At 45.7% G+C, this 21,158-nt stretch overlaps 1 protein-coding gene across 14 annotated transcripts in view; it reads right to left on the reverse strand.

The window, feature by feature from the left end:
• The window catches only part of Pip5k59b (Phosphatidylinositol 4-phosphate 5-kinase 59B), a 32,430-nt gene that overhangs the window by 5,595 nt on the left and 5,677 nt on the right, over positions 1–21,158 (reverse strand). For 6 of the 14 annotated variants that reach the window (XR_013101884.1, XM_076895972.1, XM_076895966.1 and 3 more), the window contains exons 10-17: positions 20,700–20,787; positions 16,312–16,374; positions 12,652–12,729; positions 11,312–11,365; positions 10,206–10,583; positions 6,702–6,909; positions 6,373–6,584; positions 3,934–4,034 (exon numbers count right to left, since the gene is read on the reverse strand). Coding sequence is in view for 13 of the 14 variants with exons in the window: in XM_076895972.1 (XP_076752087.1) it covers positions 3,934–4,034; positions 6,373–6,584; positions 6,702–6,909; positions 10,206–10,583; positions 11,312–11,365; positions 12,652–12,729; positions 16,312–16,374; positions 20,700–20,787 (1,182 nt within the window). In the remaining variant the exon portion in view is untranslated. Of the gene's footprint in view, positions 1–2,009; positions 2,165–3,933; positions 4,035–6,372; positions 6,585–6,701; positions 6,910–10,205; positions 10,584–11,311; positions 11,366–12,651; positions 12,730–16,311; positions 16,375–20,699; positions 20,788–21,158 lie in introns of those variants that run through there. The other 8 variants (XM_076895970.1, XM_076895969.1, XM_076895971.1 and 5 more) reach the window with 7 other exon arrangements.

Consider the following 21,158-nt stretch of genomic DNA (forward strand, 5'->3'; position numbering starts at 1 on the left):
CCTAAATACAACACATCGGCTGTCGAAAGCGTTTCATTGAGGACAATATATCGTAATACGTGTGTGTACGTGGTAATTGAACAACATTTTGGTTTTTCAAAACGTTCGCGACAACTCTCACGCCTATTTAGCAACGCGTTTACATAGTTCCTTCTCCCAACCCCTCGCTCACCGACTAACCAGACTTCAATTCGCTCGTATGCATTTTCTATACGTACACGGTACCATTGGAGCCTCCCGTCAATCACTCTCGCGTTTTTCTCATCATCGCGTATAATACAGTTTTTGCGCAGTTGTCGTATGTATAATCGTATCGGGGTGGCCAGTGAATTCCAGTAAACTTGGCGTCGAACAGCCTCTACGGTCAGCCGATTACAAGGATTTAATTGCGAGACACGAGTCTCTCTTCACGTTCCAGTGTCGGTAAATTCTCGCAAGCGCACACATATTACTCGAACCATTAATTGTTTTTTTTTTTTTTCTTAAACCTTTACTATCTCGAATATGTATATATCAATACGTATTTGAAGTTTGAGAGATGATACGAAGAGTTATATAGTCTATATAATATAGTCTAAAAATGTTGCATTCGAAGCGGCTGATTATGTGTTAATTACACGGTGACAATTTTAACGAGTGCCCCCCCCCCCCCCCCCTATCTTTCCTTCAAACTTTCGACAACGAAGAATCCATCGGCTGAACCCCAAGCAGACGCGAGATCTCGCTGGCCACCTCGACGGGATGCGGCGTACACGTCTCGTTTAAATGCGTGTACATACGTGTATAAGTTATATGTATAATTACGTACAGAAGACAGACGAAGAACGTGAGACACATAGAGGTACATGTACACGACCGGTGGCTATATCGTATCGTAATAAAAACGGGATCGCGCGAGGTACGAGTCCTAATTGGATCGTAACTATTATTTACAGCTATTCCATTGAAACGGCGGTACACATCCCCCTCCTACCTTTATTGTACGGGTTTCTCCCGCCCCCTCTTAATTCCCATCCGTTAACCCGTCGTTAACGTTCACAATTCACTGACATAACAACAGAGGTAATTGTTAGTTACGATTAGAGGTAATGAGTAGATACTTATGTATCGCGGCGTTCACGCCGCGGTTTCAAACTTGAAACGTCACCCGTGAAGCACGGTGATTCGATGGCCATACGATTTTACCAGCTAAATGCAACGGGAGAAGCAACGAGGAGACGGTTTTGCGACGCTAACAACGACACGTGTTCTCCTTTTAAGGCTTCTTCGTTATTATTATTATTATTATTTTTCGTTAACGTAGTCGGGAGATCGTTCGAAGACGAGCACGCGAATTAGCACGATTAAGTCGGTCGGTCAATTGGTCGATGCACGAGCTGAATTTATAAATCTGATCGTTAAATTTGTACACACGTGGTCTCGAAACACGTGGCGTTATTACGTTCAACCGTGTAGAATTGTATATCGATCGCGAAACTCCGCGACAGCGACAAATACCAGACATACGAAAACGAAGAAAAAAAAAAAAACGGGAACAACTGGAGAACGACGACTCGCCGATTTCGAGTCGTCCCGAACGAGTATTGTACAGTCCTCTAATACTGTAGGCCGAGTTTTATCACGGTGCACAAGCCTCCTGGCCCGTAAACGGTTCGTCTCGAACGCACGCGGATCGTCAACGCTGCTCGATCGCTCTCGTCGCTCCGAGAGAACGCGCCTACCACCTTTTTTGTTTCAGTCAATTAATTCATCCCGTGCGAATGAACGCGAGACGGATCGCGTTTGGATGATTAAATGCTACGTGGGACTCGCGAGTCGAGACGGACTTCCCAACTGTTCGTTAAGTACAGAACCGAACACACATTCGACGCCTGGCGTTCGAGTACCTGAGAGAGACTGAGTGAAAACGCGACAGAGAAAAAGGAAAAGGGAATGACCAACGTAATTTTCCAGGGCATCGTTCCGCGTGTCCGTCTCGACTCGCGATCGAACTCGATCCTCCCATCTACGATTCGCCGCGTGTCTGCCCTACGCTCGAGGTTCGCTCTTTCGAAGATTCGTCGCTAAGGACGCCGCGCCCAGGCCCTGTCTCCAAAAGTGGCGCGGATCGACGGAGATTAGGGGGACGAGCCGATTCGCGTATTCACTCGTGCTGCAGTATCTCCTGATTTGAGGAAATAGAGAAGATCCTTTCAGATAGTCTGATCGTGTCGCGCGGACCGTTCCAAAGCGTTCGATTTAATGCTCTCGAGGGAAACGCGAGTTGCCAGAGGAATGGAGGAAACGACGGAAGAATCGCTCCTAGCGAGAAGGATTCCGTGCGGCTCGATTCGTTCTGAAATGCCTCGGCAGACACTGGAGAATTCTTGTCGACGTCGATACTGGGTTAATATGGAATTACCTGGCCGATGTTTCACCCGGTGGTACGTGTCTGACATTCTTTCGCGTGTCGCGAACCCTTCGATGCTTGTTTACCTTGTGAAAAATATGCACGCACCAGCCGAATCGCCGGGAATAATCGCTGACGCGCTCGCTGGGGATTCTACGATGCGCTCGCATGCAGAAATTCGAGGATGCGTTCGTTCGAAGTGTCGCAACCGGGGTATCGTCCGCCTCGTTGCGTGGAAAAATGTGTCAGACGGATGATTCGAGAAACTTTTGTCCGAATTTTGCGAAATCCATTCGGACATTTAATTGCCACGCGCGTACCCTTTGTATTTAAAACGTGGACGATGAAAGGGCGGTGGAAAGTGCCATAAAAAAAATGGTCATTTACGACACTGCTCGTATCGTAAGGTAGCTCAGGATCATCGATGGATTTTCAGCAAGGGATACAACCATTACTATAGAATAGGGTTACAGGTTAAAGGTCTGCAAATTCCTCGAATCATTGGGTCGTTAAAATGTTCATGCAACCTCCCTACGCGTATCGTAATCGTAAAATAATCGCTAAGGGGTCCAACTATGCTAAGGTCAGTCCAAGATGCTCGAAGCAAAGAGAAAAAACGTCAAACAAAACCTCATGCATTCTCTTCTTAAACGATTCCCGACACGAATCGTGTTGTCAGAGCGACTGTCGAGCGAGGACGTAGGGAATCATCGCTTTGGAACGCTCCGCGCGCGACCGGATCGTTGGGCCCTATATGGGGCCCGACACAAAGGACAGGACAGAGAAACGAGACACAGACGGGACTAGAGACACGACGATTGTAGGCTGACACGAAGCCAGATTTTCTTTGTCCTTAGACGACGGCGTTTCGCGGGCCCTCCGCTCTCGTCTTCGCTACGCGTCGTCGTCTGGGGGCTGTTTATTAGTTACAAAAAAAAAAAGAAAAAAAAAAGAAAAGAAAACCCTCGGCCACTCGGGGAAACATTTACACAGTCCGATCGATCGGTCACTGGGCTCCGATTTAGACACTTACCGCCTCGTGGAATCGGTCGAGGATGATACGGTAATGACAATTGGAGATCGCGATCTTAACTTTCGAAATAATCCAAAAATTCCACGTACGTGTTAATTTATCGTTATCGAGGTCGATGAATTATTGAGGATAATCGAAATATCAATTATGTGTGTCATTCGAGCTGCTGCTTACGCAGCGTATGGTTCGTAAGGAAACCCGGTTATACCATTGAGAGCCTCGATAGCGATAAGTAAGCTACGAATGTTTGTACACATAGGGGACATTTGTATGTGCAAGAAAGGATAGAGTGGAGGTAACATACAGAATGTAAAAAATATCTAGAGGGCAATAGAGATGTCTATTCGGGTCCTACTATTTCAAACGTCCGCAGTCGATCTCAAGAAAGAGGAAACGATGGCGATTTTCAAGTTTCCACAAGAATTTGGTACTTCGCTGTAAACGATCTCCGAATTTCTCTACCGTATCGCATCGAGTGACCAATCGTTCAAAGCTACGATCACCAACTTACCATTTCGGTAGTGAGACTGGCCAACGCCTCCTCGACGGTGGCCGCTACCCTTCCGCCGTCCTCCTGACGCTGGCTACCCCTGATCGGCGTGGTCGGGCAACCTAGAATTATCGTTAATCGTCATAGTGCAAGAGAAAGGTCAGCAGCAGCTGGTACTGTTCGAGTCGTCGCGATCTATGGGATAGAAACATTCAAACTGAGAGAGCACGTGCCATGGAAAGTACCATCAAACGCAACTTCTTCTTCCGTTCTGAAACCGGAACCATCGCTTGATCCGCTTGATATTCGAACGTCGGATGGTTCTTTCGAAGTATCGTAGATTACCAAGATGCAACTGGTAAGAGTTAAAAGCGTGCACCGTTCTAACCGTTCTCTACGGGTGTCAAGAAGCGTGTAACTAGTTCGCACAATGGTATGTGTATGCGAGACTGTAGCGAGAGGAAAATAAAGTGGTTGGAGAAAAGAAAGTCGAGGTAAAAAAGATGTGAGAGAGAAAAATTGAAACTTATCTCGAGAGCACATCGGTTCTAGGCGATGCCCGTTCTTGCTTACCGAGGGTGCCGCAGAACAGGTAAAACAAACGTGTGTACGAGGTTCTCGTTAGGTTCAGTGAGGTTCTCGTGTTTCTCTTTCTGTTGCAATCGTCGCTTTATTGTCGCTCTCGTACTCGAGAGAAAAAGGAAAGAAAGTTCGAGCGTTTTGACAAGATTTTCAGATCACCTAGACAGGGCTAAGAGAACGATAGTTCGATGGTACTCGTCAAGAGATTAACACAGTCCGTTGTATTACTTAAAGGAACGTCGAAGGTGCTCGTCAAACCTCGTCGTCGATTGTCACTCGGGCCTGTACGACGAGCACCTTCGTAAACGACACGCGATCGAAGGATTGAAGAGCAAATCTTTGTAGCGACATTTATGATCGCACTGTGACAAGATCTAAAATCGTGTATAAGCGACGCGATTAAATTTCAGGCACTCAGAGTTTTTCCCTCGTTCGTTTAGCCTCCTCTCTCTTTCCATTCTATCCTCGAAGTTTCAGTTTCAGATTCGTCGCATTTGAACTTTCTCGATGAACGACGTAAACCGAATAAAGAATTTAGCACGGAATGTACATCGATGTTCGCACGAATCGTAGTGTCGCAACGATGATCTCGCGATCAAATTAATCTCGTTAGAAACGCAAGGGAGAACGAAGTATGTACCGTAGGAAACTATCTAACTTAATTTGCTCTAAAACCCATTTAGTTCCGGATTACGTAATGACGTTGGTTACACAGAGAGAACGCGATCGATGTGGATGGCTGAGAGAGCACGTATCGTGTGCGTCACGATTACAGGATCTATCGTATTTATCTCGATGAGTGTGCGGTATGCGTTCGAATCAGCGCTAACTACCGTACGATCTACGTATTTTACATACTTGTTAACAGGAAGGGTTCACTTTCCCCCACCTTTACAAACAGCCGGGATGACATTTCATTGATACAAACGATCAGAGAGCAGAATAGCACGGAACAACGACTATTTTTCTAAACGTGTACTTTCGCTCGTTCTCAAGAACGCTACTCTACCTCGAATCGTGGCACGTTAATCAGACTTCCGGTTGCTGGCGCGAGCGTCACGCTGATTGCCCTTCGCAACGATCCGAAGATACAATTAACACGTTCGTTTTGTTATTTAATTGTCCGTGGCGTTGAAACAAGTTTCCAGTGGAGGATAATTACAGTTCGAAATCAATTGTCTGTTCGAGGCAATTTTCTTCTTCACCGCGAACGATGTCTGACGCCGTTCTTTTCACGACCACTGTGTATTCTATTAATCGCTGACAAGAGCATCAATTCTAAAGGTGGGAGGCAAAAGAATGATAAACGGACTTGAAACACACCACAAGTTCACGACCACCAATCCTACTTGAAGTTAAAGTAAAGTACCCTTTGTCGCGAACCAGTCACGCAGAGTAACTCATCGTTTAACATAGAAACTACCAACCCTCACTGTGCACCGTACACCAAACAAACCCCAAACCCTAATTTCTTACTGTGCGAATTTGTTCGAGCGTTCGATTCAATCTCTACCTAGCACTCTGACGATCATAAACTCTATTCTGCTACCATTGCACCGATATTTGTGCACCACAAATACAAACTCGTCTCGAATCGAACGCTCGAATAACCAGCCTCACCCCTGCAAGCTCCACACTTTTATCTCTCCATCGTTAACTTACGGGACAATCAACGGGACGGCCACGTTCGATGCAAATTCTTTTGTCGCGAACGTCGAAGAAATAGACGAGAAGAAGGAGAAGTAGAAGAAGAAGAAGAAGAAGGAGAAGAAGAAGAAGAAGAAGATGAAGAAGAAGAAGAGTACGAAGGAATCCTCGAGGCACGTAGTGGGGGCCTTCAGGCGACGTAGTAGATGTTGAGCGCGTACGGGAACTTACCTGCGTCACCGCTGCTGGAGCTCTCGGTGAAGGACGGCGTGCCCTCTGTCCAAGTGGGCGTCGAGCCCTCTGCGCTGCCAGCGGGTGGCGTCCAGGTCAGTCCGCCACCCCCTCGACTGCTACCGCCGCTTTCCACGCTCAGCGACGATTTCGTTTCCCTTCCGCCACTCCCGCTTCCGCTGCCGCTGCTCTCCAAGTGAACGTCGGATATGCTGAAACGTACATTATTTTTTATTATCGACGATTCGATCGTAGAATGGCGCGTGAATACAGAATTTCCAGAGAATGATCCTGGTTGAGGGGTTGAGGGTATAAAAATGTTCACTCACCTAACGGCATCGTGATAAGCCTTCGAGAGGGTGACATGGTGCACGACCTTGTTCTGCTTCGACTGAGCGGTGCTCAGACTGCTCGTTAAGATGGTGGTCGGCGCGCCCTGTTGAAGCTGACCACCGGAAGCCAGGGTTTGGTCGTTTGAACGCACTGCGTCGTCAAATGGTGGGGGCGGGGTGGAGCAGGTGGAAGGAAGGGTGCCACCTACAAAAAGCGCACTACAGTTAGCCCTAATGAACACGATATAGTGTGCTTGGTTCGTCGTTAAGGGTTCTAGGAGCGGGTAGTAGAATCGTTAGCGTTGGGGCGCTTCAAGATGGCGGGAAACAAGTGTCTCAAACTGTTCCTAGTGCATCTTGCCAATTAAATACTTTTGTTCGTTACGTTTCTACCGAGAACAATATGGTGCGGACCTTTTAAACGTTGCATTTTTAAAAGTGTACATACAGTGGTGATTCACGATCGAAGTTTCGCGTTCTCTTCTCTTTTATGCGCGAATATTTATCGATTTCAGAAGTTAGTGTAAAACATCGTCGATCGTTTGGTTTTAATGGGAAGCAATCGTGGGTGGGTTCGAGTACTATCTACTTGACGCTGTGTTACCAGTGATCACAGTAAAGCACTCGCTAAGAATTCACATCACGAGCGTTCCTAACGTTCGGCAAGAACATTGAGAAAAAAAATAGACCACACTGCACGGGTTACACAAATTGCACGGACGTTGCAGAAACGCATTTCGATCAATCGAAGTTACTCGTCTACGTTTCAACGGGAACGTCGCCGTCGAAATAAAGGATCGGGACGTTAGAAATTGATTAGCACTTCCTATTGAAGTCAGTCCGAATAAGCCATTCTAATTACACCTAATGACACAACGACTACGTTCTAATACTACGTACGTCTACTTGCGTGTGTACCGAGGAGCACATACAGCAAACTACTTAGCCAGCATGTCAAGGGTATATGCACCGTAACTAGTACACCCGTGTGAACGTCCCTTTATTGTGATACAAACAGTAGACCATACAAGTATACATTAATACGAGTCTTTATTCCGTTTGAAAGACGGTGTTTCCATAGTGAGTTAGAATTTGTTCAATCTGTGTGTATCTTTTCAGACGTAGACGCAACCATTTGTCAATTATCATTACTTCTTAATAATTATCAAACAAAGTTTATAATACTCTTTGCTATTTATTTAAACCTGCTACTCTCTTTCCAATGGGTTACGTCTACTCTTCTTGGTCCTAACAATGGGTAGAAGATCGCTACGCATGCAATAAAACACTCCAATTGAGACAAGAAACAAACCAATCCTCACACGCACTACTGTCTGTGAAACGTAGAGTCTCTGCGTGTCGAGGATAGAACGATACCTCGTCGACGCTATAAAATCGACGTTGAAACGGCATCGAGGTCAGAGTATGGTACAACGAAACAGTTAACGACAAGGTGCATCATCTAGTGAGGGTAGAAGGTACGCAAACGTAGAACTACAGACTCCTTCGTTCTCAAAGAAGTAACGGTCGAGGGCAAAGTTCTCGTCTCTGGACAAAGTCGTGGATTAAACAGATCTTGTATTGTTAAAAGGCTGACACACATGAGAGATGAAGAGCGATGAGAGATGAAGAAACAAAAGAGTTAACTCGGAGTGTGTTGGCGCATGCAGGAGAGAAAGATAGAGAGAGAGATGTTGTCCAGGTATGTTAGTACGGTGTTTTAAAGTTCTTCATCGCGTCCTCTTCGTCTGATTTCCATCTCCTTCCATCTTGGATATATTTTCGAATAAACGTCCCTTGGATTTCTCTATCTTACGTTTGGTCCCTTTACGATTACATGAAAAACATATGGTGCGTCTGATTACAATTTTCTCGATCGAGATCTCTCTAAGCCGTACAAGAAGGAAGTGTTGGGTATCAAAACGTTGGAAGATCGCTGTTGGGCTCCTCCTTTCAACTTATCGGACAAAGGGTTCGCAGTGTTGGATTCCTCGTTCTCGCTTTTCTTCAACCGATCCTTGAAACCGAGACTCGGCTTCGATTCATTCGATATCTCGCCGTTTACACGGTCTATTTCAGTTTTGCTGGCTGGCATTGATCTTCTCTCGATCCTGACGTCAACTTTGCGTCTGTTACCATCCACTGCGCACTCAGCCTCCATTCTCGAGGGATAAACAACGTCGGTGCTTCTGGATTTCGTTGAAACGTTCTCGTCAACCTTCGTAACCAAGAAGGTTCTCTTATTGGCTTTAAGAACAACCTGTTCCTTGTCGCCTCTGGTTCTCACATCGATCGCCGACTTCGTCAAGCGATCGTTCCCATAACTAGGCCTCCTCAAAGGTGAAGCCTTAGCTGCCTCGACTTTTTTCTTCTTCAAACTCTCGACGTCGTTGTACGCCGTTGCGGAGCCAGCGAAAGGCTGCGATACGACTGACGGATCGGGAGCTAGCTTCTTCCTCCGTCGAGCAGACTTCTCTCTGATCTTCCTCAGCAATTTGCTGTCTTTTCTACGCTCCATAAGCCTCTGGATGTCGATCTTCCTCCTCTCGACAGCTTCTTCCTGCCCAACTACCGTGGCGATCGATCTGCCTGGCTCAGAAGCATCGATTCGTCCTCTATCGTCCGCGATCTTGCTCGTACGCTGGACCAAAGTCGTAATCGTCGTGATCGAGGCCTCTAGCTCCATTTGCTTCCTCTTCATACGCTCGTAGTAAGTCTCCGAGTGTTTCTTGTCCTTTCGCGACATCTTGTAGTTCATTAATTCCGGCCTGGACGCAGGGTTCAAGAAGTACGTGAATTTGGCCATGGCTTCGGCTCTCGAGCTGGTTGCCTTCCGCTCGTTCTCAGTCGTTGCTGTGGTCACCAAATTCCCGTTATCCTCCCGTGATCGTCGAAAGTTACCTCTCTCAGGTCTGAACGGGTAGGGGCTGGTTCTGATCACGTACGAGCCGTCAACCTTCTCCACGCTGACGAACTCCTCCTCCTCCTCGTCGTAGACGTCCTCCATCGGCCAGTCGTCCCAATGACGCGGCGACGGTTCCTCGCGGACGCACCCGAACGCTCTCGCGGTCTCGTTCGATCGATCGCGCAGCGGCAGGCTTTGGTAACGTTGGGGTAGGTAGGCGGGTGTCGACTTGCGGGCATGCAACTCGTCGAAGTCGTCGCGGGTGGGCGCACAGGTGGTGGATGATCTCGTGGCGGCGAGAGCGTGGCTCGAGTGAGAGTTTGCTTTCGTGTTGTCAGCGGTCGCGGTGAACGAGGTGGTGGCGGTTGCGGTGGTACCAGCAGTGGCGGTGGTCGAGACAGAGGAGGAGATAGACGCGGTGCCCGAGTATTTCGGATTGGCGGTGCTGACGGCGGGCGCAACGTTGGAAGTAGTAGTAGTAGAAGTAGTAGAAGTAGTAGATGTAATAGTAGTAATGTAATCGGGTGGGGGGAGATGGTGCAGGATGCTCGAACTGTCATGCAAGCGGTATCTGGTGATTATGGCTGCTTCGTCACCTCGGCTGGACGTGATCGAGGGCGTCGAGGCGACCGTCCCGGGGCCGCGGTGTTCCTCGGAGGACCTCGCGGTCCTCGATTGACCGGTGCCCCTTGGCGGGACGGGGGGTGGAATCTTGCCAGAGGGTACCAGATTCGGGTTTGGCGGACTGGCGGCGGTCCTGCCCTTCAGGACGGCTGGATAGCTCGCGACCTTGGCCGCCGCCGCCGTGGTCGTCGTCGCTGGTTGCTCTTGATGCGGAGGACCGGCGGCCAAGGTTAAAGGTGGCGGGCTCACCGGGCCAGCGGCGAAGTTAATCGGGGTGGAGGTGGCGATTGGCGCGGAGCCGGTCGACATCACCGTGCTGGTCGTGCTGATCGCAGGGTCTGTCGGGGTCACTGATTTTTCGCGTGGTAGCGTCCGAGCGGTCGTTTCCATTGGAGGGTCGTTCGACGTTGACCAGGAACGGGTAGAGTCGTAGACGAGGGTGGTTGCGTGTGCAGCGAAAACGGTGGTGAAGACGGGGTAGAAGAGAGAGCGAGAGAGAGAGAAATAGAAAAGGGGGTAGAGAGAAACAGAGAAGCTGGGGGTGATAGAGGTCGCGTGACGAACTCTGTGCAACGTTGCTCCGAGAACGTCGAACCGAGAGTCTTTTCCAGTCGCGTGACCGAGTTCAATACCCGCGAGCTGATTCATGCGACTTGGGAATGGAATATCCTTTCTTATTTTTATTTTTTTACGAAACCACTGCGTTATTGTATACGGTATCGTAGTACTCTTGATGCTTCGAAGCAACGTGGCATTGCTCTTCGGAGAGAGATATTTAATATGTAACAGTATAATAGAAACGGGTGGCTATCTATGTGATTCAAGACAGATTTATCAGTGACGGTGATCGACACTCGCGGTCTCTGGACTCTAAATTCCATCACGGATAGGTGAATCCTAATACGTGAACTCTTATTAAAGAATAGCAAAGACGAGTCGAACGATCGTCTTTCTTAAGACAGACTTTAATCGATATAAAAGGGGTACCACGTAAAGACAGAGAGAAAGAGAGAAAGAAAGTAAGAGAGAGAGTATAATTAATGGATATTAGGAAAGTAAGTGATCGTATGAGACTCACCAGCCTTCGTGGGTGACGTAGCATGCATTGTCGAAGTTCCGGTTGTCGGCACCGCTAAACCACCATACAACACCATGTACCATTACCGTATCACCATCTGTGCGACTCTTGAGCGGACAGAGAGACTTCCGGCTTTTTCTCATCGACAGTTCGCGCCCTAAATATCTTTTTACCCCTCAAACACGTCGTTCTTGCCGTCTCGCGTTTGACGTACACGTAGACGAGCAGATTCGCGTTTCTAGGCCGACGATTGTCCCGGAATTTCGAAGTCTCTCCGTCCAGTCACGGATCGAAGGTGTCCCGAAATAAAACAGGGATTCGAGCAAGGGACGTTCGAGGCAAACAGAGAGGGTCTTCGACGCTCGGAATGCGCGCATTCGACTGACATTCACGATAGAAAGCTGTGATACGTACGTTCTTTGCATCTGTAGTAGACAGAATCGAACGGATTTCGAAGGGTATGTCTAAAGCGATTGCCAGCGGATAAAACCGTAACCGAACGCAGAAATTGGGCCGTGCCCTTTGAACTTTGCCCGATCCTCGATACAGGGTCTCGTGAAATTCCCCGACATATCGACACGGTGCCGTCCTGCCGACTTGATCGTTTTAAATCCCGTCTCGAGCTTAAAACGATCGAATCGATTGACAAGTCCAGTATATAACCTGGCTTGGTAAACGGAATTTGCCTCAATTGGAACCTGAATCGGTCGGATCTCCCGGTTTTATTCGTACGAGATCTCCGTGAAGCTGAATGAAATGGTAAGATAATGGATTACCTACCAACACGGAACACGGATAGGCGCACGTGATTGGCACGTGAAAGCACGCGCGAGCAATCTTCGTAAAAGCGAGAAGGGGGTTACCCTTCAGGTAGAGGAACGGGGCTGCGGTGGATGGTTGTTCAGTGGGGATGCTTCTTGGCGGCGTCACGGACGGGGATCGTGGTGAACGTTTTGGACAGGGGGAACGTCGGTATGCCGTATCTAAGTTTATTGCACCGATCGCTGTGCCGAGCTGCACACGTGAAGTTCAGCGCAAAGCCAATAATAAGATCGTGGAAAAAATGTTTGCTCGCTCGTGTCCGCGCGATTTTCCGACCAGACTCGACTCGTCGATTCTCATCCGTTTCATTCGCGCGCTTCTTCGTAACAGTAAAATAAAAGAAACGAAAAGAAAAACCAGGAAAGATAAGACCAAACGTTTCGAACTGGTCGCGAAAATTGCTGAAACCGTTCGTCTTCGATTAAGAAGACCACGCGAAGCGTACGAGACGGACCATGGTAACAGAGATTCGAGTGAGAATAATATATCTAGGTACATAATCGATCGGAGAAACTCACCAGTTGAATCGAAGTCGCCGTCCAGGGGCCTGAGCGGCCTGGTTATGCTTTTTCTCTTCGACGGGGAATGTTTCAACGCTGAAACACAAATCGATGGATTATTAGAGATCGACGCGTGGAATATTGGCCAGCTGGCGGGGGCGGCGTTGGGGTGGGTTTTCAACATCGATAATAGATGCTCGTGGAGAATCGGAACGATTAATTGGATGTGTCTCACAGAACGGTGCCTATGCATCGGTTATAAGGGGGATGTAAAACGAGTTAACGCTACAGAAAGCTGACGTCAGTACCGTGGCAAGTGTTAGATTATGCGTGAAGCGTCGGCACGTTGTTTTGAAAAAGTTTCCGCCGCGTCGCGTGCACGGGCTTTCTATTTTCGCACCGTATTTACCGGGTCTAACAACGTGTCGCGATCGGTACGCCTTGCACGGGGTCACTCGGAAGCCATTTTAACCACCGCGAATCGAAGTTGCGACGGATGCCATCCGAATGGAGATCCAACTGGCTGCAACTCGTGTCACGTTCGCGGTTCTGTCCGCGTTTCCTCTCTGTTGGCTTTCAAATCGCTTTCGATACGACCCCGCGCAACAGTAGCCCTCGCTACAGCACTGTTTTGCCACGACTATGTCTAGGTTAATAATCGCTTCTTCTCCACCGTTCGGAGCTACGCTTCTTTGATTTCTCTACACGTTACCGGGCAGGGGAAGAACGCAAACGAGACTATACTACTGCGAAAACACGAGGAGTAACGCCCTCGCGGCCATCTAATCTCTTCGACGGTGTCCAACGCACGGTTATCACCGCTGAGACTTTCAAAGCGCACTTCTTATCCTTTTAAAATGATCATAGTAACATTCCACAAGCATTACCAGTCAGCTTCTTCAAAGATCGAGAGACGTACCGACAATGTGTTATCGATTATCGTTAGCCACCCTTCTAGACAGGGGATGATCGCGCGTTCTCAGGGAATTTAAATGTGCAAGAAAGTGCAGAACGCATTCAATGTGCAAAGATGTACAGATTTAAATTCCACTTCCTTAATTCTGCGTTGACACAAATAAATTTGCATAATGTAGCCCCGGTTAATCGATTATCGGTGCATTAGTCGAGCTCTGGCGAAGCTGAGAATAATTGCTGCGAAATGACGCGCTCCTCGACGCGAAAGCCTCCAGCAGAGGTGATAACGGGGCGCAACGTCGAGCCTCGGAAGCCTCGAATTCTCTAATGTCTAACACACATCGCGAGGTATGTAGTAAAGCCGACACAACATCGAAAGCTTTCTATCGTGTCGGTCCCTCGCGCGGTCAGATCGTGCGCGAGAGATCCACGGAGGAAGACAGGCTACACCCTTTCTCCGATTCGCGCGGAGTTTTTTTATCCATCGTCGCGTGCATCCGTGGTGCACGCCACGTTTCCATCTTTGCGCATGCCACTGGTGTAGATCTACGTGCACGAGCACCGCGCGCGTTCGATCGCGATCGACAGCGAGGATCCTAATCGGTCGAACACGCGCGATACACCAGGCCCTCTGTTGTGGGTTTCTTTTGCTTCTTAGTTTTTTCTTTTTTTTTTTTTTTGTTCTAATCAGATTAGATTCGCAACGCGGTCCGTTCAGCTCTGATTGAAACACGAACTACGAGGTTAAGTAGAACGAGTCTCGGCGATGCTACCACGGATCTGTGAAAAATTATTCCGACGCGAGATCGGAGAACGAACGGCGGTGCTGCGTCGCGCTGCTCGCTCGTTTCTGTTCCACGTATCGCTGCCACGATCGTCGATGGAATCACTCTATCTCGAGTCGTCTTTTCCTTTTACCTGGGTAAAAATAGATCTTCGAAGAGTCAACTGATCGTTGGTCTTCTTTTTCACAGATCATATCGCGCGAGCGTACAAGGAAAATCGGATGATCGCAGTGACTTTGTTTCTCGTTTCGATACGCGATCGTTTTCATTTCTTGAACAAGAAGTCTTCTAAAGCTAGGAATTTTCGATAAAAGATTTTCCTTCTACGTTTACAGCGTATGACGTAGGTGTGCTTCGTTGCTGGTTCCATTCAGGGTTATCGTGGCTAAAAATGGGGCATGTGTGTGTGTCTGTGTGTGTGCGTGTATGTTCCAGACGAAAAGTCTGTTCCTAGCGAAAATTCGGATACGCTGTCTACGACTGGAGAACGGTGTTATCGGATATTGGTCCCCTTAGATGCTTTTCGAGAGGAGGTTGACCTAGATCCGCGTGGGGGAAAAAAACAAGAGGGGGTCATCGATCAAGAGTCGGGTGATTAATTTTGGTGTGCTTGAAAAATCGTGAACGTGTCGAAGCTTAAAAGAGAAGGGGAGAAAGAGACAAGTGTGAGAAAGTGATAAACAACGCCGGAAGAGAACTCGAACCAGGCACACAGATCTCACGATGCATCGCAGAAGCAGAGAGAAAATCGGAACGAGGGAGATACTCGATCGTTTCTGTACAATACTCGTACTCTGAGATATTTTTCTCTTGGCGTTTACAACGATCAAATTCGATTCGAAGAGAAGGAAAGGAAGGCATTCTCCGGATTCAAAGTTATTTCGAGGCGTAAAAAATATCCAGAGTACAGCGGTGAATGCAAACATCTAAACTTACGTTCGCTCAGATTTTATAGATACGTGTGATTACAGTAGACAGAGTTCCGACTAGAGACAGGTGAGAAAGATAATCAAAGAAGCGTTGCAAGACGAGACATCTTCGGGTGCAAACCTTTGTTACCGTGAAAGACAAAGTGTTTCGCTTCAAAGAAAGGGAGCGTTACTGGCGAAATACTGGGAAGATTAAAAGATGTGAGTCGGGTGGAAAATAAACTTCAAACTTTCAAACAGTAAGCACATCTCAAAAGATCAACGTTATATACCATATAAGTCAAGGATAACACAATCTCGCAGATCTCGAATGCATTAAGGTTAAGGTTATACCAAGGAAAATACGTGGTTCGAATAGTAAAAGAAAAAGGATACGGTTGCGAAGAAGCGTTTTTTGCACTTACAATCTTTTCGTATTTACAAGTGTACGTACACAGTAAGGCACCTTAGATCTACGGTAACGAGTGCTATGAAAAGGATTCGTTTCACATGCCATACAGTGGTAGTAGTATAATGTTCTAGGAAAAACAATTCTCTCAACAGCTCTACGTAATTCTGGCTACTTTGAATTCAGTATAGAAAAACTCACTCTGAGCAAAGACTGTATTTGCCAAAAAACAGAAAAGCGTCTAAATTAGTCGAGGTCTGACCAGATGCAGATAGAGAAACAGTGTATCATTGAATAAAGTAAGGAAAAAAGAAACAAAAAATTATAGAAGAACACCAAACACGACGATTAAGAAAGAAAAATGGGATTCGACGGAGCAACAAACCAGAGATCGATATCAGAAATAGAGAAATAGAGAAAGAGAGATAGAGAGAAAGAGAGAGATAAAAATTGTACGCATATACAAGCAGATAAACGTTCGACGTTTCTCTTTTCCTTCTCAAAGGCAAAAATTGTTGTAAAAAAGTAGGGCACGAGAAAAGTAAAGAAGGGGAGAAGAAAAAAAAAAAGGGAAAAAGAAAAGAATTGGAAAGAAAAAACAAACATACGTACAACCATACAAAATGGACAGACAGATGGACGAACAGATAGACAAAGTTACCTATGTAGCTGGTGACGAGGTTACGGAATTTTCGATGATTCCCCTTAATCTCAGGCAGGTCCACTTTTGGTATTCGATTTTTCGAGTTTCGATCGGTAGCAGGTCAGATCAGGTCATTGGGGGTTGACACGGAAAGAAGTGCACGGGACACAAAAACATCAACATTTAGCTAACTCTTTAATATATACCGGATTATTAAACGATCGATAGATCATAGGGACTGCCGAGAATCAAATTAGCAACACAAAGGTAAGCGGGGGATATATATTTATATATATATACGTTCTTGGCTGAAGATAGTAGATAAGAGACAGAGAGGGGATAAAGAGTAAAAGCGACGTTAAACAAACCATGTATCATTCGTAGTATCGTGAACGATTAAATAAATAATAATTACAGCGTGTCGTTAATTGCTTTCTGTCGTTAAAAAACCCTGTCGTAGGTCGATGCGCCTTTAAAACGAACGGCGCCAGGAAATTCTGCCCGGGACGGAGCCTCGATTATTCGAACGTCGACCATCCGAGCGTATTTCTTTGATCTTCCATCCTTTTTATCGTGGAAAGTTGACCTGGATCTAAATCGTTAAAACTCGACGGTTCTTTCTTTATTTCAAATGGAGCCTCATTAGTCTCGCCAACGTATTATCCGTGGAACATCTCGGCATTTCTTTAGCCTCTTTCCCCTCGTCATCTCCAATTCCGCCGATCTTAACTAGACTTTGATTGATTCTTAACTCATTTATAATAGCCCCGAATGCACGCGGCAAATCAGGCGCTTTTAAAACATCGATTAACAACGGTGCCGCGACAAAAAGTTAGCGTGATCTCACCGTTCCCGTTCGCGTACAATCCAGGCTCCGTCGTGCGTGCTCGCGCGAACAAGTGTGAATGAACGCAAAAATTAAAGGCAACTAAAACGAACGGATGATCGTCTCTTTTGAACGAAAGGTCTGCGTTGCTGAAAGACCAGGGACAGAGGGTGGTGGTGAGACAGAGTCCGATGGCGGTTGTTGCGTTCGAAACGGAACTGTGAGGGAGCGTGAAGTCGACGAAAGGATCGTCTCGTTGATCTTTCCCTTTCGCTAAGTAGAAACGGCGGTGTGGGAACAGATCCGTGATGATTAAAACCCAAACGCACGTCGAAACACAAACAACAAACACATCGCACGATACACGCTATTTAAGACAAGGTACATGAACGGTGTGACGCGTCGTAACGGTGCAGAAAATAATAATAAAACTCGACAGTGAGATGAGCTCGTGGGCTACGATGAAAAGGGGGACGTGATACGTATGTGTAGATGAGATAGCGTTTGGTAGACAGTATTTATACGTAGCGTTAGCGGTAGTAGCGGTAGACGGTTAACAGTTGTAGGGATATTAATGTTGGTAAAACAAGTGTCACGGACAGAATGGTGAGAAGAACGAAATCAGAGCGGCTGGAGCGATTTATGGTGGGCAAAGAAAATTAATCGATATATATATATATATATATATATATATATATATATATATATATATATATATATATATATATATATATATATATATATATATATACATGTATATCGTCTATGTAACGTGTACGGGTAGGCTTTAGAAATGAAATGAAGTTGTAAACAGCGAAAATGTTTATTGCAAAATATATAAATATGTACATTGGTGTCCACGTTGAGCCGATAGCTGAATATTTTCACAATAAAAAGAGAATCGTGTGTCTACTTCTACCATTACCTTCTCACTCTCTCACACTATCGAGCGCACACCCACCCTTTCTCTCAGGTATCCTCACCCCGTCGCATCCACGCCGTACTAAACTAGCTTTGCCAAAATATACTCGATCGTACACGTCGTCTGAGGAGTCGCTTCTACGTTAGCGACAGATCGCACGAAATTGCACGGGCAGTAATAATAACGGACAGTTCGACGAACGACACGGGATTCGACGAGCGGAAGAGCGCGTAGAAAAAGTTTGTTGGCACCTTGTTTCTTTGGGATTGTACACGGGTTCTTAATGGAATTGGCAGCTTAATTAAACTCGCGTTGGTTGTTGGATATATATATATAGAATTTCGTGCGATCTGTGACAATTGTTCTTCGATAATACCAGGCTTCTGCGTGTGCGTTAAATAGAACCCTCTGCGATATCACGAGCCATTTACTACTCTGTACACTACTGCTTAGGAACACGAGGGAAACGGTCTCGCAAAACTTTGGCACGTTTCGTACGTTTACGATGTCGAGGAACTTGGACGATTGGGAAGCCTGATTGGAGATCACGCGGTGCAACGCGTGTATCGATATGCATATGTATGTACATGCTGGCGAAAAAAGGATACTCTCTCTCTGCGCATAGGACGGCTATGTTTTCAGCAGCGAACTGGTTACGGAACTTTCGCAGGACAATGCGCTTCTCACGGAAACCTTACGCCTTACCATCGACCCGTTTCCCTTTACTTCATGAACGTTTCGATTTTTAAACCAGCTACCACCCCCATGCCTCGCGCGACGCTTCGACGCGCGCCTTGCGTTAATTAGCAAAATACTACTGGCATAATAAAATACTCAGCTACGTATGTGGACACCAGTGGACTGGTTACTTTGTGCTCGTTAAATGACGGTTCTCTCTTAATTTTCTTTTCGGTCGATTAAACGTCTCGAGTTAAAACAAAAAAAAGACAAAGCAAGCAAATGGTCTGTCCCTCGTAACGAAATGCGAAGTGAACAATGAGTTCGATACATTGGATAGAACAGAGTGGCGATAAACGAATCGAGGAAACTTATGGAATTCGAGACAAACAGAAAATTATTTACAAATCGTGTGTACCGTGTTAGCGATTAGTTACACCACAATGAAAAAAGAAAAAAAAACCCAAAGGTGACCAACTGGCACTCAACAAACCCAGGATATTTGATCGATAGCGTTAATTATTAAGGGATATGCAGGTATCCGAAAAATCGACGTCGGGGCTGCTACTTAATTGGAGTCATTGAATTAAGATTGATTGCACTGGATATACTATACGCATATGAATAAAACACACGAGGTACAAAAGGAAACTTTTTTTTTCTCAACTCCTCGCGTGTCCAACTTTTGACTGTTTTAAATAATCTTGAACTCGGTTTCTGTTTCTTTTCATTCTGGTTATTAGTTTTCTACCTTGAAATAGACCGCTATCCAGTTATGTGTTATAAAAAAATAGACGTTTCTTGCATTGGCCACGCGAGGGGTTGGAACTGTTTCCGGAAGATCGATATGAGGCGCAGTCAATGCGTGCGTAGTTTTCGGATATCCGCACAGGATTCAACGCATTCTCTGCAGTCACTTAATTACCTTAAGTCACTATTACGATCATTAGAATCTTTCTGGACGGCTAAATTTGTCTGTGATAAAATTGTATATGATGGGAAGAGAAATCGATATTCGCTCATTCTCGCTTCGAGCAGCTCATTTTCTTTTTTTTCTCCTTCTCGATAAAGAAACGAAACGGAAAGTAAAGCGGAGTTAAAAATAAAAACGCGAGCAAAAGAACGACGTACGCGATTCGAATCAATGGAAGATTTACATAATCGAACGAACCGCTGATAATACGATCCGATATTAAACTTATCCATGCATCGCGATGAAACGAAAGAACCTTTCACTGAATCGAACAAATAAATCAGAACGGTCAGCGATAACGGTTATACAATAAGGAAGCTAAAAAATATATGTATACACGTGTAAATCTAGCTTATGGCTTACTTCTCTATATAAACTGGAATCTTAAACAACAAGATCGTTACGTCGCTACTTAATTGTAAATGGCAGAATTATGCACGTTAATATATAAGTACCGTACTTTTTATAATTCTTTTTTTTTCTTTTTGAGCGTTTTACCCTTTGCAACATTCAATTTTCCAAACTCTCGTTCACCCCCGTTTTCCTATTCGTACGTTCAAAATATCTTTCGAATATTTTTTTCATCTTTTTTTTCTTTCATTTTCTTGTCCTCTTTTTTTTTATGTAAAAGATACTATGCGATAACATTGCATCGTATATTATATAGTTGAATCACAGTAATTGATGCTATTACTATAAACAGAAAGATCTGATTAATCACGATCAGCTGGCGGATAAAAATACTTGTTCGTTATAATTTCTACTGTCTACTTAAAGCCTAGAATGTTTTTCTTGTACTTGATACTTTATATTGATATAGGGCCAAATCGGATTTGGCAGGACACTAGACGAGACACGTCGGTCGATATTGTTCGATTAACCGAAAACATAACGTTAAGTAACTAAGTGATTAAAAAAAAACTCGCTTACAAATTAGGAATGAGCCTTGTTCAGTGCTAACATTGAGGTCAGATTTGTTAGAAGTGGCTGATTAGGATGGTACTTACGTGACGGTATCTTCTTGAATACTGTCTTCGCCATGAAATCTTGAAAACGTTGCGCATAAAAGCCTGGCCGGTGTACTGAGACAGTGTCCTGTAGACAGACGCAACAATCGGCATTCTTTAAACCGTATGTACAATGCAACACCATGCATATGAATGACGGCGTGAATGCCAGGCGTCAGACGATAAACTTAGCTCTTAGACTCTATTATAACAGCGACTAACACGTAACTATACACGTATCTGGACGTAAACTTTTACTACAATGAAAGTACTTCTATTATAAAAGTTTATGGTTACGCGTAATAGTACTCAAGATAGTTACAATACTTAAGAGAACCAATCTCATCGTTCGACGCCTTAAAAGTTTAATATCTGTACAATATACGCGAGTTTCGATTCTATTGTATAGCATAAATACGTAGCGGAGCTCGCGGAACGGGGAGTAACATTTCACCCCTT

This window comes from Xylocopa sonorina, chromosome 5 (assembly GCF_050948175.1).
Source record: "Xylocopa sonorina isolate GNS202 chromosome 5, iyXylSono1_principal, whole genome shotgun sequence".
NCBI classification, from domain to species: domain Eukaryota; kingdom Metazoa; phylum Arthropoda; class Insecta; order Hymenoptera; family Apidae; genus Xylocopa; species Xylocopa sonorina.